General features: G+C 35.8%; 2 protein-coding genes across 2 annotated transcripts in view; one reads left to right on the forward strand and one right to left on the reverse strand.

The window, feature by feature from the left end:
- On the reverse strand, nucleotides 7,868-10,874 carry LOC104765175 (beta-fructofuranosidase, insoluble isoenzyme CWINV1-like). Its single transcript, XM_010488853.2, has 7 exons — nucleotides 10,638-10,874; nucleotides 10,496-10,504; nucleotides 9,365-10,233; nucleotides 9,116-9,277; nucleotides 8,789-9,036; nucleotides 8,504-8,591; nucleotides 7,868-8,219 (listed from the first exon to the last, which is right to left on the reverse strand). Exons 1-7 carry the CDS (start codon nucleotides 10,831-10,833, stop codon nucleotides 8,040-8,042), a joined length of 1,752 nt encoding a protein of 583 aa, XP_010487155.1. The 5' UTR covers nucleotides 10,834-10,874; the 3' UTR covers nucleotides 7,868-8,039.
- LOC104767493 (arginine--tRNA ligase, chloroplastic/mitochondrial-like) overlaps nucleotides 14,412-17,146 on the forward strand; it is a 5,127-nt gene continuing 2,392 nt past the window's right edge. Inside the window, exons 1-12 of the mRNA XM_019240588.1 lie at nucleotides 14,412-14,622; nucleotides 14,711-14,855; nucleotides 14,952-15,027; nucleotides 15,107-15,208; nucleotides 15,312-15,527; nucleotides 15,648-15,722; nucleotides 15,832-15,915; nucleotides 16,031-16,135; nucleotides 16,232-16,410; nucleotides 16,564-16,648; nucleotides 16,743-16,929; nucleotides 17,033-17,102. Of these exons, the coding sequence (XP_019096133.1) occupies nucleotides 14,962-15,027; nucleotides 15,107-15,208; nucleotides 15,312-15,527; nucleotides 15,648-15,722; nucleotides 15,832-15,915; nucleotides 16,031-16,135; nucleotides 16,232-16,410; nucleotides 16,564-16,648; nucleotides 16,743-16,929; nucleotides 17,033-17,102 (1,169 nt within the window). The 5' untranslated portion in view covers nucleotides 14,412-14,622; nucleotides 14,711-14,855; nucleotides 14,952-14,961. The remainder of the gene's footprint in view (nucleotides 14,623-14,710; nucleotides 14,856-14,951; nucleotides 15,028-15,106; nucleotides 15,209-15,311; nucleotides 15,528-15,647; nucleotides 15,723-15,831; nucleotides 15,916-16,030; nucleotides 16,136-16,231; nucleotides 16,411-16,563; nucleotides 16,649-16,742; nucleotides 16,930-17,032; nucleotides 17,103-17,146) is intronic.

The following is a 17,146-nucleotide window of genomic DNA, read 5'->3' on the forward strand; positions in this document are numbered from 1 at the left end:
TTAAACACTTGATTAAATGGAAACGTAATTAAATATTTGAATATTATAGTGGAAAAGTCAAATTTTGGACCCTACCTTTGTCTCTTTGTAGTATCTATCATGCTTCACATTTCTGTACAAACTTTATATTTTGACATTACTAAAAACAAACCATGCATACCAGTTGTAAGCTTCAGCTTTTAGTTACTTAAACAAATATATACCCATTGTATGAGATAATTTCACCAATACCCATTGTATGAGACAGTTTTCATCACCACAGGATTTATTTACAATTATAAAAATTTAGATCATTATTTATTAATCCAATAAAAATGATTACTATTATAAGAAAAATAGTTGGTAACTCGATCGTATCATAATCCTAATATTGTATTGACAACTATAAATCTCACCACAACAACAATAACAATATAACGTTTTTTTAAATTGAGGTATCGTATTAATTGTTTGTATTTCCATCCCATACGAACCATGTGGAAGTATAAATATCGTTAATAAAAATTGGCGGACCCAAAATATTGCGTCTTTTTGTGATAAAATATTTAAAACATTTGTTAGGTGAAATATATATTTAGAAAGAAAAAAGAGAGGAAGGAATGGAAATGGAAAGTCCTAAAGAAGACCCATATCATGTTTTGTGCTCTTTATCATAGAGAACTGCTAATTGACTAGGAAAATTATGTTTGGACAAAGAAAAAAATGACATTGTATAAACAAGCTCTTTCACACTTATTAACAAGCAATCACGTATACTAAATTTATTAGGAAAAATAAACAAGCTCCTTTACTGGTGGTTGTTATGTGTATAGAGATTGCCCAAGTATCAGGACAAATCAAAGTTGACTCCACATGTCCGTTAGTTTCAAGAAAATTTACACAAGCAAAAGCTGTAAAGGTGTTTCAAATAGCTTTGTTGTAACTTTATTAATTGATATATCTTTTTGAGGTATGGAGAAATTCTGTTTGTTTTTTTTTGTTGGTAAATGGATAATAACAAATGATACATCCCTTTTTCAGCGACAACACTCGCGAGATAGGATTGTGAGAAAAATTTACGTCTTCGAAGGAAAAGTCTTGGCGAAATCATAACTTTTCTACATCATTCATATGTTTTCTTTACTGTTACTGTTTACAAATATGTCTTTACTTTGACAATTAATTTGGAAAGTTTTTTTGCTGAATATATTTCTCTCTGATTTTATAGCTTAGATTTTTTTTCTCTAAAAATTCATTTTTATTGAAATCTTTTTTTTTTTTCGTCAACGATTTGCTAACATCTTTTTCATCAATGGACCTTTTTGTGTGTGTACCTATATAACTAGACTAGACGACATCATCAATAATGTTGCATATAAGGACAATGGACATTTAAAAAGAAGTCAAATTGATGATCAATTTTATCATCTGGATTTTGATACCAGGATCATCGTTGATATCTTGACACGATATCGAAGATAAAATTATAGTCACTTCTTATTATAAAAAGGTGACGTCTGATCATATCGGCTTATTCGTTATACTACGAAAATAATACAGCTCCTATATGAACGAAACAGTTGAGATTTTGTTTGACTTTTTTATTTTTTTCTTGGGGTCCAAATCTATAGATCTTCTTCTTAAAGCCCACATAGAGAAAATGTAAAAGCAAATCCAGCCGTTCACAGTCGTAAGACTCTGAACAGTTTTGCAAACAACGACGTTTTCCTTTTTGTATAGAAGAAACCAAAAACTCGATTTATGGCCGGTTCAGGCCTTTCCAAATTTTCGGGGAAGGTTCGTCATTGTGTCTTCGACCGTACCAGATGAAAAAAGATTTTACTAAACCTAAAGTTTTGCTTAGTGTAATTTAAAACAATAATTGATGATTTTGTAAACGGTGCGTTTTGGCAAGAGGGTGATTTTTTTGGCGATTAAGGTTTTCGTTTCGTGGTTGCCAAGGCTACTTGCCGGCGCCGCTGGGCTGCTCGGAGAGGGATGTCGGAGGGGATTGTGGGTTCCTTGGGGGACTCTAGTCCTAAAGTGAAAGAGTTATGGCTTTCGATGGTTAAGAATAAGCAGGTTCTGAAGAAGTTTGATGTCAACCTACAAGTTTCAGAGGGGAAAACTTCAGTGGAGATCCCCGATGAAATACTCAATCATGTTACGCCGCTTTGGGAGGATTTCCTTGTCGGTAAATTTTTGGATACTGCTCCACATGTTGGCAAAGTACATGTTATTTTGAACAAGATCTGGAAACAAAGTGCAGAGTATAAAACGATTGATGTCTATGAAGTTAACGCAACTACTTTGCGGTTTAAGGTTTCTAATCCACTTATGCGGGCTCGAATTCTCAAGCGAGGTATGTGGAATATAGCGGAATTGCCGATGGTAGTGTCTAAGTGGTCTCCGATTACTGAAAGGACTCAACCGGAGGAAACGTTAATCCCCATGTGGGTTCATCTGAAAAAGGTTCCGTTACATCTGTTTTCTTGGGAAGGACTTAGTTTTATCACTAGTGCGGTAGGTACTCCTGTACGGCTGCATCCTGAAACATTGGCATGTTTAAACTTTGATGTGGCAAAGGTTTTTGTCAATGTTGATCTTACGAAAGAACCACCTAAAAGCATTTGCTACTCTAAAAACGGTTCTGACTTCTCTGTTGACTTTCATTATCCCTGGTTGCCACTGCGTTGCTCTGTTTGTGAGAAGTGGGGGCATTTGGCAGGCCGATGTGAAGTAAATGCGACTAGTGGGGTCAGTGCAACTGCATCTGAAACAGTCCAACTCCATGACGGGGTGAAAGAAGCAACTCCAGCTTCAAAAGGTTCTGCTGTTGAGGAGTTGGTGCACACCACTGCCAATGCTTCATTAGTGGGGAAGCAATTGGCACATGTGGCCTCTGATTCCGGAGTGGGTGCTACTGATGATCAGACGGACTTGGCTGAGTGGTCTACTATCTCACCATCAAAAATGAGTCGTAGTCCTTCAAAACAACTTGCTGCCGAAATGGATCAGGCTTCTATTATATCAGCATCAAAATTTGCAGTCCTCAATACTGAGGAAGAAAAGGAGGGTGAACTTAGTGAGGTTGAAGAAGTAGCAGTGGATGATGATGTTGAGCCGTCAGAGACTGCTGATACGGCAGATGAGACTTAGAAAGTTCAAGATAAACGCTCTGCAGTATCTGAGACTACATATGCTGGAAAGGGGGGACGACCTCCCTCGGCACGTATCTCTCAAAGACAGCAAAGGAAGGGAGGAGAAGTTTCTACACTAGCAACTAAAGATACCACCTCGGTTGCTTCTAAGAAGCAGCTTCTTCAACGCAGATTTTAAATGATGAGCTTCTCATGGAATGTTCGCGACTTCAACAAAAATATCAAACATTCCATAGTTCGAGAATGGACAAGTAATCCGGACATGCAATTTGGCTGCTTATTGGAGACAAGAGTCAAGGAAAAGAAAGCAGATAGAGTTGTATCTTATGTTTTTCGAAATTGGTCTTTTCTAGCAAATTATGAATATAATCGTTTAGGTCGAATTTGGGTGCTTTGGAGACCTAATGTTCGACTCACACCGGTTTTCAAGAGTGATCAGGTTGTTACATGCTCTATTTTGTTGCAAGGTGAAACATAGGAGTTTTTTTGTTCTTTTATCTATGCACATAATACAATAGAAGAAAGACGAAGTCTATGGGAGCATATGCGAAACCACCAAGACTCTCCGCTTTTTCGCAATAAGGCATGGCTCTTAATGGGAGATTTTAACGAAATTCTTGACTGAGAGGAGCATTCTGACTACCATACTTCATCTGTTTTGCCACCGGGACTGTGTGAGTTTCAGGCGGTGGTTTCTCACTGTAATTTGACTGATATGGGGTCTCATGGACCACTTTTCACTTGGTGTAACAAAAGGGCTGATGGTTTAATCTGCAAGAAACTTGATCGAGTGTTCATAAATGATGTCTGGCTCCATCGTTTCCCACGTGCATATTGTGTCTATGAGGCAAAAGGATGCTCTGATCACATTTGAAGTAGACTCCAGTTGGATGTGGGGTCGCCTGCTCTTAAAAAATCATTCAAGTTTGTAAACTCAGTTGCTACTTTGTCAGAGTTTTTGCCTTTGGTCAAGGATTACTGGGACAACACTACACCACTTTTTCTTTCCACCTCTGCACTATTCAGGTTTCAAAAGAAACTTAAAAGGTGGAAGCAGGGCATTCGAACCTTGACTAAGGATCGCTTGGGGGATCTGGTCAAGAGATCACGAGAAGCGCATGCGTATTTGTGTGCTAAGCAAGCTGACACTCTAACACACCCGACTGTTGCTGTTGTACAAGCGGAGGCAGCTGCTTTTGCACACTGGCAGTTTATCTCCGAGCTTGAAGAAAACTTCTTGAAACAGCGGTCAAAGCTTCACTGGTTACAAGTAGGGGATCAGAATAACCGTGTTTTTCATAATGCTGCTAAGATTCGTGAAACTCATAATTCGATCCGAGAGATTCACTATGTTGACGGATCAGTGGCGAGCACACAAGATGCTATTAAAAAGGAGGCGGCTGGTTTCTTTGCGGATTTTCTAGGCCAAATGCCAGATGGTTATGAAGGTGCTACTGTTGATTCTCTAGCATCTTTGTTGACGTTTCGGTGTAGTGACAGTATTTCTGCCATGTTGATATGTGAGGTTACGGGTGAGGAGATAAGCAAGGTTCTCTTCTCTATGCCAGCTAATAAGAGTCCAGGACCAGATGGATATTCGAGTGAATTCTACAAAACTGCATGGCCTATCATTGGCAATGACTTCACGGTGGCTGTTCAGTCGTTCTTCAAGAAAGGATTTCTACCAAAGGGTGTTAACACTACCATTCTAGTTTTGATCCCTAAAAAAGAAGATACCAGAGTTATGAAGGATTACAGGCCCATAGCTTGTTGTAATGTCATATATAAAGTGATTTCTAAGATCCTTGCCAACCGCCTTAAAGTTCTGCTATCATCTCTTCGAATCAAACCACCTTTGTTAAGGACAGATTACTCATGGAAAATGTCATATTAGCATCAGAGCTGGTCAAGGATTATCACAAAGAGGACATTTCTCACTGCTGTACTATGAAGATAGACATCTCTAAAGCATTTGACTCAGTCATTGGATACGACTCTGCATTTCCACAGCTACATTCTCGGTTCAAGTCAAAGGTGAGCTTGCGGGTTTTTTTCGGCAGTACGCGAGGATTGCGACAGGGATGTTCCCTCTCCCCATATCTGTTCGTCATTTGCATGAATGTCCTCTCACATTTGATCAATAAAGCGGCTGCAGAGAATCGATTCGCCTACCACCCACGCTGCCAAAATCTGAACCTCACTCACCTCTGTTTCGCAGATGATCTCATGGTTTTCGCTGATGGTACTAAGCGCTCTATAGAAGGTGTGACTCAAATTTTCGATGAGTTTGCCAAATATTCAGGCTTGAAGATTAGTCTCGAGAAGTCTACTCTTTACATGGCGGGAATCACCCCTGTTGTACAAGCCGAAATCCAAGAAACTTTCCCCTTAGAAGCTGGTACTCTACCGGTACGTTATCTTGGCTTGCCACTCCTGACCAAGGCAATGTCGAGCCAAGATTACTCCCCACTGGTAGCAAAGATCTGACATAGAATTAGTACTTGAATAGGTCGTTTCCTGTCTTATGGAGGAAGGTTGCAACTCATCAAGTCGGTTCTCATGAGCATTACAAACTTTTGGTCCTCTGCTTTCCGGTTGCCAAGTTAATGCATGAAAGAAATTGAGAAACTTTGCTCTGCTTTCCTCTGGAGCGGCCCTGATCTCAAGACTCATAATGCAAAAGTCTCTTGGTTCGATGTTTGTTTGCCTCACTGTGAAGGTGGTCTCGGCTTATGACCATTAAAAGAGATAAACACCGTCTGCGGACTTAAACTCATTTGGCGCCTCCTCTCCAAAACATCTCTATGGGGGCAGTGGGTTCACACTTATCTAATCCGTAGCAACTCTTTTTGGGATGTTAAAGCCTCACCTTATCAAGGTTCTTGGATGTGGCGTAAACTGCTTAAGCTCCGAGATTTAGCTAAAACTTTCCACTCCAAAGAAATACGCAATGGCGAAACCACTTCTTTTTGGTATGACAGTTGGTCTTCAATGGGTCCGTTATTTGATCTCTTAGGCAACAGAGGCACTATTGATCTTGGCATCTCCAAGCATGAGACTGTGGCATCAGTAATGCTAACTCATAGAACAAGGAGACGTAGAGTGGATGTTCTAAACAGGGTGGAATCAGAAATTGTGTCTGTGAAACTAAAACAGCAGCCCCACACTACTGATGTGCACCTTTGGAAATGGCGATCAGGTTTCAAGCCTAAATTCTCGACCAGGGAAACCTGGAACCAGCTGCGTACCGAAAAACCACCGTGTGCTTGGGCAAAGGGTGTTTGGTTCTCTCAGGCTACACCAAAGTTTGCTTTCATTACATGGCTGGGAATGCTTAATAGACTCTCAACGGGCGATCATATATTACAGTAGAATGGAAGTTTTGATTCCTCATGTTCTCTCTGCAATGTGCCACTGGAAACAAGAAATCACATCTTTTTCCAGTGTCCGTATTCTCATCAGATCTGGAGCAAGCTCCCAATGGTTTACTTGGCACTCATTCGACAACGGATTGGGACGAAATCAGGATACTCATCTCATGTTCCACCATGGAAAATATTCCTCTGCTACTTCTGCGATACACTTTACAGGCCACGGTGTACTCCCTATGGCTTGAGCGTAACAGCCGTAAGCATGCGAGGTTCCCCTTTCTGCACATCGACTAGGCCAACGGATCGACATGACCATTCAGAACAAACTTCTTCTCCTATTGAACACTGGCCACCGTGACTATGAAGATATCATAATGCTTTGGTTCTCCACCATAACATAAGGTTAATTTCAGTGTCCTTAAGTTTGTCTACCCTCAAAAACGTTACATTCATTGCAAAGAAAATGTTTTTTTGATGAATAAAATTTTACATTCATTCAAAAAAAAAAAAAGTAATTTAAAAAAATATATAAATTCTCATAAGACCAATTTTGGGAATGATATTTGGTGAAGGGTTAAATTGTTTTGCATATCAGCATATATCAATTTCTAAATTTTTTTCTTCTTTCTAACTTATACTTAATTGAATAGAATTTTGCAATTTTGAAATTCGTCCCTGGCATATTGGGAATTTGCCCTTTTCAAAGGGGCTTTTGCGTTTCCATCACGTCACTGGTAAACTCTTCTGTTCTTCCGTTAAGCCCTACATATTAGAGATTCTCATCATGTACGGATTTGGATTTCGTGGTTCTTTAAACCAGACTCTCTGATTTGAGAAGCATGGCTTTGGAGATTTGCTTTGGCAACCATGGTGGCAGCTGTAAGTGATTAGTACAGTTCTGTTTTGAATCCAAGTGAAATTCAAAATTAGATGTACCCTGATGATTTTTTGAATGGTGTCACGACAGAAGGAAGAAGAAACATCCATGGGAAATCTGAAACAACAACTGGCTAAGCTCTTTGACGCTTCTCTGAAATTAACTGTTCCAGATGAACCTAGTGTTAAACCATTGGTTGAGGTTGGGAAATTTGAAGACTACCAATGGTAATTGCTTGCTTCCTCCTGAATCAATTTATAAAGTTCCGATCTTTTTGTGTTTTGTTTTCTCATGTATTGTTTGTTTTGTTTGCAGTAACAATGCAATGGGACTATGGTCCAAAGTTAAAGGAAAGGGTACTCAGTTCACTCGTCATTTAGCCATTGAACAGGTTTGACTACCGACAACAGAATTGTAGTTTTTTACACAGTGAAAACGATACTATAATAATAAGTCAAATAAAATGTCATATATATATAGCCTTTTTTGACAACCAAACAAAGTGGACCATATATAAGATCCCTCCAAAATGAACTCATATAAATGTTCAATAAATGGAGATATATATATACATATAGGTATATGGTTTAATTAACATGTGTATCTATATCATTCACCAAAAACATGTGTATCTATATCCGCCGTACGTGATCAACTGATTTGGGCAGAGTTCATGCTCCAAGCGTTTAGGTTTAAGGCATCAACACTTTGAGATCCATAATTAAAAACAAAGAGATGTGAACTTTTCCCTATTGCCAATTTTGGATACACTCTTGAGGTAATGCATGCTCTCCCCTTTCCACCGAAGCTCTCCACTACTGACTGATCAATCTACAACAACACCATATAACATACACTTAAAATAAATAAAAAACAATCTGCAATCAAAATATTCCCTTTGATTCTGGTATTAAATCATTGCAACATTATAAGGTTTTGATCAGTTATTATAATGAATAAAATTTCTTAATTATTTTCATGGTATTTTCAAAGAATATTCCCAAAAAGGAAGGTTTTTAAATATTTGCATGCCTTATTAATATTTTCTTAAATGAAAACATAAAGTATAAATTTTTATATACAGCTAAATATGTGTAAAATTGAGACTTAATTACCAAGGCTCTGAGAGGTATTGGTTGGTAAGGATTAATATCCACAAAAGCTCCGTAAGTCGTTTTGTCATTATCTTTCTCCAGTGAAGATCTGTCCCAATTCCACATCACCAACAAGTCCAAAAAAATAAAAGTCAGGTTTTGGATATTTATTTAATATTTTCAAATGGAACCCAGTTTTAGATCTATATATATGTGAGTCCTGTTGGAAATATAATATAAACATTTGTGACAAAAGACTATCTAAATTAATGTACTTAATCGGGATCTTTAATCAAAGAAACGTACCTGCTTTGGTCACTGCACATGACCACGACGAATTTACCGCTGTTTTGACGGGCTTTGAAGATTCTAAAATAAACAGATGTGTACTCTTCCAAGTTCTTAGATGCGAGAACCATCAAACCGAATGGACCAAAACTAGACTTAGCCGACACATTCATCTGACTACAAATCAACTGCGGATCGGTCCAACTTGGGTCTATCACATCCGCTTTCTCCAAGTCTCTTACTTTGAATAAAACCTCCACATCCGCCTGTACGATCACAAGACTACTGTCAAAAACCTAATTTTCTCATACCAATGTTGTTTTAATTTTTTTTTAATAATCAAACCTGTGCAGCTGTCACACCAGAGACTTCAAGCCTAGATCCAGACTTTAGAACTTCGTTGCGTAAGTTTTTGACTTCTTTCGTACGTAATCCTTTAACTTCCCTAACGGGCCACTGAATTAATTGTTTCCCTGATCGATCAAGCCATATTTTTCTCGGAATCGTCTAATCAAGAAAGAAACGAAAATTTGATTCAATATTATATTTACTTTACTTCATCAATAAATGAATTTTTATTATCAAAATAATTACCTGAATACCGGACCAGCCTTTCTCAACATCATCCTCAACCGACGATGACTCGTTAGTCCAACCCCACAAGATTCTCCGGTTCTTTCCCGAGTCATAAAACGTTTTCGACGCGTAATACTTCCCGTAATCGTATCTAGGAGCCGTACCGTCCATTTTAAAACCACTGTCCGGTACGAATTTGTCTTTAACCCGGTCGTACGTACCGATCGTGTAGTAGTCATGTTTCGTATCGTCCAAGCTTACTTTCAACACGTGCTTAATCTCATTAGGTTCACCAAACGAAGACGTTTCCACGCCTTTAGAACCGGACCTCGTCACCGGGAAAAAATCAGGACATTCCCACATACCACTTCCGTCGTCGTAGTGCAATGGCTCAGGAGATTTTTCCCATTTTAGAAAGTCTTTGCTCGTGTAAGTGATCGCTAACCCACGACGGTTGATCTTGCTTCCGATGATCACTCTCCATTTCTTGTCTTCGCCTAGCCAAGCGGTGGTTGGGTCACGGAACGAGCTGGCGTTGATTCCGTTAACGGCGTCAGGAGCCATCAAAGGATTTAACGTAGACTTAGTCCATTCACGGAGATAAGGATCGGAGAGATTCTTAGGTTCGGCTATGTTTTGGACCTGTTGGTTCTTGGGGTCAATTCCGGTATAGAGGATAACCGGTTTACCGTTGGGGAGAATTGTAACTGAACCGGACCAGCATCCGTTGATGTCGAATGGTTCAGATGGGAAGATAGCTGGAGGATGTGGATCCCAGTTAACTAAGTCTGTTGATGTGGAATGAGCCCACACTATGTTACCCCACACGGCTCCCTTGGGGTTCCATTGGTAGAAAAGATGATATATTCCTTTGTATATCATAGGCCCTGTGTAAGTTTAAAAATATGTGCATATTTTATTAATCATATGGATATTGTAAAAGGAACGTGCAGCGTAACATATGGTCGACCAATACATTAGAAAAATCTAATATACAGTTGGTATGCTGAGTTGCTGACCTATTGATGTAATTAATGTTTTAGAAAACAATAAAAAAACGAGTTTCTAGGGAAATGATCTGTCTACTGGATATGAAGATTTGACTAAAAGTTTTAAAAATGTAGAGAAGTAGAGGAAAAAAAATCTTACCATTAGGATCTGCTCACGACCAAAGATCAATCCAAATTGTCCAAGGTATGAACCAAAACGAAAAGAAATACACGAGACAAATGATAAAAACAATATTTTGGCATTGAGATTGAGGTTGATATGGCATTTTAGTTAGTCATACCGTTCATCCAATTTTTTGGGGGTTGAAAATGGAAACCGGTCCGGTAGCGCTGGTTTACGGAAGGAGATTCGGTGTTAGTGCTTTGGGAAAGTCTCTCGTAGACATGGTGCGAGGCTTCAAGATCGACGACATAGTTACCAATAAGTAATGTGAATAATAACCAAAGTCCAACGTTGGAGAAAACTTCTCTTGTCATTGTGTGTTTTTGTTTTTCTTACTGGTTTGGTTTTTGTTTGAAGGAATGGATCATGTCAAATTTATAGGCAAAGAACGAGGGCAAGCCTATCAATATCTAAATTTGAATATAATATTTGTCCAAAAAAAGTTTTTGTTTCTTTGGGTTTGTTGTCAATAATAGTAAATGTTATACTGCCATAAGTCAGACATCTAAAACAAACTGGTTCCTAATTGTTTACTAAAAACTTGAATTACGATTGTTTTTTTGTTGTTTCTATTGGTGATCACTAAAGAGACGACATAGATAGAAAAAACAATCTATAAAGGCAGGGAAAGAGATTGAAGGAACAAAAAGTACTATATGAAATCGTATTGTACAACTTTTTTTTACGGCTAAGCGGTTGTACACTTCTACAAGTTATTCTCTCCCTTAAAATTTGGTCATATTAAATTTACAGTATAAAAATATATATCCACAATTAATAGCGTTTTGGCTTACATGATAGAACTGGTTAGATGTAACTTATAAATTAAAACTTTACAAAAATATATATGTAAATAAGTTTTTTTTCCGACTTATCCCACGTTGTTTAGTCAACTATTTTAGGCTATCAAAAGTGCATTTTATAAAAGTTATATGATGATATCAGGTTCAAAATATGCTTATGACGAGTCTAGAGCCGTTCCGGAGCAGAAGCCCAACAAGCAGCTGCTTTAGGCAGCAGATTATATAAACTGTTTAGAGGGCATCAGTTCAAGAAATATTTGGTAGTGTAGTGGTTATTTGTCTTACTTGTTTCTCTCACATTGAGTGTTCGAATCGTACTGGTAAATTGTATCTTGCTTGTTTCTCTCACATAGATACAATTTAATCTTCTTAATCTTCCCCACCATCTCTTTCTCTTTATCTTAGTTCAATATTTGTTAATTTTTCTTCTTATCTCAATTATGTCTTATTTTATCTTAAGTTTTAAAAATTAAAGATTATAAATTATATTGAAAGTGATGATAAACTGTTATTTTCTGTTGATGTTTTGATTTGAATTTTTTGTTTCTATGTTTGGTTTCTCATTTTAAAATCTAGTTATTCTAATTTTTTTTGGATACTATTTTTTCTCTTTTTTAATTCTTGCTAAGAAACTCATTTTCAAAAATAATTTTTTGTTTTCTTTTGTGTAAAATTTTTTTGGACATCATTTTATTTTGCTTTAGGCATTACATTACAATGGACAGGCTTTGAGTCTAACATTTCGAATTAATTTTGCTTTAAATCATACTATATCATATTGACATATGTAAAAAAATGACATTGTATAACTAAGCTCTTTCACACTTATTAACAAGTTAAGCCCGATCGTATACTTCTTTATCAAAGGAAAGATAAACAAGCTCCTTTACTGGTAGTTGTTAGATATAGAAGATTACCCAAGTATCAGGGCATCAAAGTTGAATCCACATGTCCGTTCGTTTCAAGGAAATCTACACAAGTAAAAGCTGTAAAGGTGTTTTAAATAGTTTAATTGAAACTTTATTAATTTAACATATCTTTGTGAGGTATGGAGAAATTCTGTTTTTTTTTTTGGTAAATGGATATACATTCCTTTTTCAGCGACAACACTCAGAACATATGATTGTGAGAAAAAGTTTCGAATGAAAAGTCTTGACGAAATCAAAACTTTTCTACACCATTCATATGTTTTCTTTACTCTTACTATATATAAATATGTCTTTACTTCGATGATTAATTTGGAAAGTTTTTGGCTGAATATACTTCTAAAAATTCATTTTTATTAAAATCTTCTTTTTTGTTGTCAACGATTTGCTTACATCTTTTTCATCAATGGACCTTTTTGTGTGTGTACCTATTATATCCTTCCATAACTAGACTAGACATCATCAATAATGTTGCATATGAGGACAATGAACAGAAAAACAAAAGTAAAATTGATGATCAATTTTATCATCCGGATTTTTATACCAGGATAAATAATCGTTGATATCTTGACACGATATCAAAAATAAAATCATAGTCATTTCTTATTATAATAAAAGTGACGTCTGATCATATATATCGGCTTATTTGTTATTTTAGTCTGCTACTCTTTATGTCCCTAATAGATTGATGTTTTCACATTATCACACATATAAAAAACAATTTAATTTGTATTTATAAATTAATTTATAATTACTTTTGAGTAGATAGAGAAAATATAAACTATTAAATTAATAACATAAAGAAAAAAACATAAAGTAAAAAATTTTTTTTTTTTTTTATCTACAACATCAATCTTTTAGGGATAGAAGGAATAAAATAAAATTTTGAAAGAATATATTAATATTTATTGTAAATAAAATATATTATCTAAAATAAATATATAAATATTTTTAATTAGAGATAAAAAAATTTTACTTTAATACACTAATTTATAGTTTTATATTTTAAAAATATTATTACAATTATTATAATAATCTAAATCTATATTATCAGTCATCAAAACGTTTTTCAAACATTAATCATTACAAATATTATTACAGTAGGTCAAACCAGGACCAAGCAGAGGAGTAGCTAGTCAATCAAAGACCAATACTGTCAAATTTCAAAAACGTTCCGCAACTTATTCATGTTTTACATGGAGATAACCCGTCAAAACATCATCTTATTAGAATCCACGTACAATTTTACTTTATGTTTTACCACTAAAAAATGTTCTTACATCCAAAAATATTTTATTGTTAAAGTTTGCTCTTATCACCACATATAAAATGAATGTGAACAAATTAAACCAATTTTTGTTCATTTACTTTCAACTTGACGTAGTTCGTTTTCACCACTAAGATTTGTTTGTGACAGTTTGTATAACCACTAAAATATTTCTTTAAACTTTTTTACTAAAAAAATATTGTGGATAAAAAGAAAAAAAATATTTACACGATTGCAATGAGTTTATGACCAACCAACTAAAATTTGAGAAATTCAAAGATAGTTAATTTTTATTATATCAAGTTGATTCTTTCTTTTTAATATTTTAATTTAATTATCAATGATAGTTAATTATTTATTTTTAATATTTTAATTTAATTAAAGTTGTCATATTTTAATTTAACTATCAATGATATTTAATTCTTTCTTTTTAATATTTTAATTTAATTAAATTTGAAATATTTTTAGATTTAATTAAAATTAACTATATTTGAATTTCAACTTTATGAACAAAAAGTAACTAATATAACAAAAATCTAAAAATATTACAACCTTAATTAAATTAAAATATTAAAAAAAAAAATTAACAAATAATGATAGTTAGTGGATTTCCTTTTTACAATAATGATAGAACTTTTATTTTTTATTTTTTAGTTTTTTTAATGTTTTAGTAAATTTATAATTGACATATGTCAACATCTTATTGATACAAATAACATGAGATATTTAATCGAATAGAATTTTGCAATTTTGAAATTGGCAATATTAAAAAACAGAAAAATTGGGAATTTGCCTTTTCAACCGTATATATATATATATATATATATATATATATATATATATATATTTTTGTCAAACTAAAGCCGCCTTTCAACCGTATATAGGTTAAACGAAACCATAATTGTCCGTCTGATCTTTTTTCTTCTTGCAGAGGGGCTTTCGCGTTTCCATCACGTCACTGGTAAATTCCTCTGTTCTTCCTTATAAGCCCTACAGGTTAGAGACTCTCATCACGTCCCGATCTGGATTTCGTGGTTCTGTAAACCAGACTCTCGGATTTGAGAAGCAAGGCTTTGGAGATTTGCTTTGGCAACCATGGTGGCAGCTGTAAGTGATTAGTACAGTTCTGTTTTGAATCCAAGTGAAATTCAAAATTAGATATACCCTGTTGATTTTTGATTGGTGTGATCGACAGGAGGAAGAAGAAGAATTTATGGGAAATCTGAAACAGCAACTGGTTAACTGGTTAAGCTCTTTGATACCTCTCTGAAATTAACGGTTCCAGATGAACCTAGTGTTAAGCCCTTGGTTGAGGTTGGGAAATTTGAAGATTACCAATGGTATTTGCTTGCTTCCTCTTGAATCGATATATAAAGTTCCAATCTTTTTGTTTTTTTTCTGTCTCATGTATCATGTATTGTTTGTTTTGTTTGCAGTAACAATGCAATGGGACTATGGTCCAAAGTTAAAGGAAAGGGAACTGAGTTTACTCGTCCTTTAGCTATTGCACAGGTTTGGTTTTTGTTTGGTCTTTAGAAAATTTCCTGTCTTTTTTGTTTTTGATTCTTATCATAATTTTGAAATTTGTTAGGCCCTTGTTACAAATCTCCCTACTTGTGATATGGTGGAATCATGCTCTGTAGCTCAACCTGGATACGTTAATGTTATACTCTCAGCTAAATGGATGGCTAAGGTGATGATCATCAGCGTTCATGTTTTATTCCTCACTTTTGTGTACTCATTCACTAGTCTTCGTATATTTAACATCATTGTTTTTGTTCTAATCATTTCTGCAGAGCATTGAAAATATGCTTATCAATGGGATTGAGACATGGGCGCCTACTCTTCCGGTTAAGACAGCTGTAGTTGATTTTTCCTCTCCAAACATTGCAAAGAAAATGCATGTTGGCCATCTAAGGTCAACTATCATCGGTGACACCATTGCTCGTATGCTTGAGTACTCTAATGTGGAAGTTCTGCGCAGAAACCATGTTGGTGACTGGGGAACACAGGTAGCTACCATTTTCTGCTCTTTGAACTGATTTCTAATCAAGACCTTGAAACCAAGTCTTGTTGTAGTGTTTGGTATTCCAATATTTATCAGAGACATAATAGCTGCTTTTATTTTGCAGTTTGGCATGTTGATTGAGTACCTCTTTGAGAAATTTCCAGATAGTGCGACAGAGACAGCAATTGAAAATATTCAGGTCAGCCTTTTTTGCAGTTCTTCCTTATGTACCAATATTGACATACTATGCTTTATTATGTGAAGAGCCAAAGCAATTCAGTGTCTAATTTTGAGATTTCATCTTATAGGCGTTATACAAACCATCAAAAATGAAGTTTGATGCGGATCCAGAATTTAAGCAAAAGGCACAAAAGGCCGTTGTCCGTCTACAGGTAACTAACTTTTACTAATCTCCTAACCTGAATCACTGGTGTATTTTTGTGTTTGGCAGTGTCTCAATAAGTCAATATGCAGCTGCCTTTAGTTATTTACGTTTGTTCTGTGCAGGGTGAAGATCCTGTATACCACAAGACTTGGAAAAAACTTTGTGAAATCAGTCGTAAGGATTATGCTGAGATTTATCAACGCCTTCGAGTTGAGCTTGAAGAAAAGGTAAAGGCATAGCTGGACATATATATACTAATATGATTCGAGGCAGGATGGAAAAATAGATGGATTGGTAATGAACATTACATTATTTCATGACAGGGAGAAAGCTTTTACAAACCTTATATTGCTAAGATGATCGAGGAACTGAATAGCAAGGGTTTGGTAGAAGAAAGTGATGGTGCCCAAGTGATGTTCATCAAAGACTTCAAGACCCCATGCATGCTTGTAAAGAGTGATGGTGGTTTTACCTATGACACAACAGATCTTGCTGCTCTTTGGTGAGTTATCTTCCTGTTAATTATCTTAGTTAGCAATCTTTGGAAAATATATCTCATCTGTTAAGACTTTTGGTGTCTGTATTTTCTTAAGTGTAGCTTCTAAAATATTGTTCAATGAGTTTGTATGCTGATGCAAGAATCTGCTTGGTCTAGGTATCGACTGAATAAAGAGAAAGCTGAGTGGATTATTTATGTGACCGATGCTGGCCAGCAGGAGCACTTTGACAGATTCTTCAAAGTAGGTTTGATGAATAGATAGTTTACGACTTGTGAAATGCTCTGTTTTGGTTTAAACTGTCATTAATCGTGGTTATCTTGTCACTCTGAATCAGGCTGCCAGACAAGTGGATTGGCTTCCAGACAATGATGAAACTTACCCTAGGGTTAGCCATGTTAAATTTGGTGTAGTCAAGGGGGAAGATGGCAAGCGGTTTAGAAATCGTGATAGAGAAATAGTCCCTCTAGCTGATTTGCTAGATGAGGCCAAGACTCGCAGTAAAGCTGCCCTTATTGAGCGTGGTATCTAACTTTATGTCATCACTCTCTACGTTTTTTGAATTGTTGAACAATTAACTTGTTGTGTTCTTATTCATCCTTTTATATGTTGTCCACTCAGCTCTAGCCAAGGACAAAGAATGGACACCAGAGGAGCTGGACCAAACAGCAGAGGCAATTGGATATGGTGCGGTGAAGTAAGTATCATCTCTATTCTACTTCTATCTTCTGACTTTTTAAG

This window comes from Camelina sativa, chromosome 19, assembly GCF_000633955.1.
Source record: "Camelina sativa cultivar DH55 chromosome 19, Cs, whole genome shotgun sequence".
In the NCBI taxonomy this organism is placed as follows: domain Eukaryota; kingdom Viridiplantae; phylum Streptophyta; class Magnoliopsida; order Brassicales; family Brassicaceae; genus Camelina; species Camelina sativa.

Coding starts and splice junctions, on each gene's coding strand:
- LOC104765175 (XM_010488853.2), bottom strand. CDS start 10,833: ATGACAAGAGAAGTTTTCTCCAACGTTGGACTTTGGTTATTATTCACA. Junction 9,037..9,115: donor CTGGTGTGACAGCTGCACAG/GTTTGATTATTA, acceptor GTGATCGTACAG/GCGGATGTGGAGGTTTTATT. Junction 8,220..8,503: donor CAATACCTCTCAGAGCCTTG/GTAATTAAGTCT, acceptor GTGTTGTTGTAG/ATTGATCAGTCAGTAGTGGA.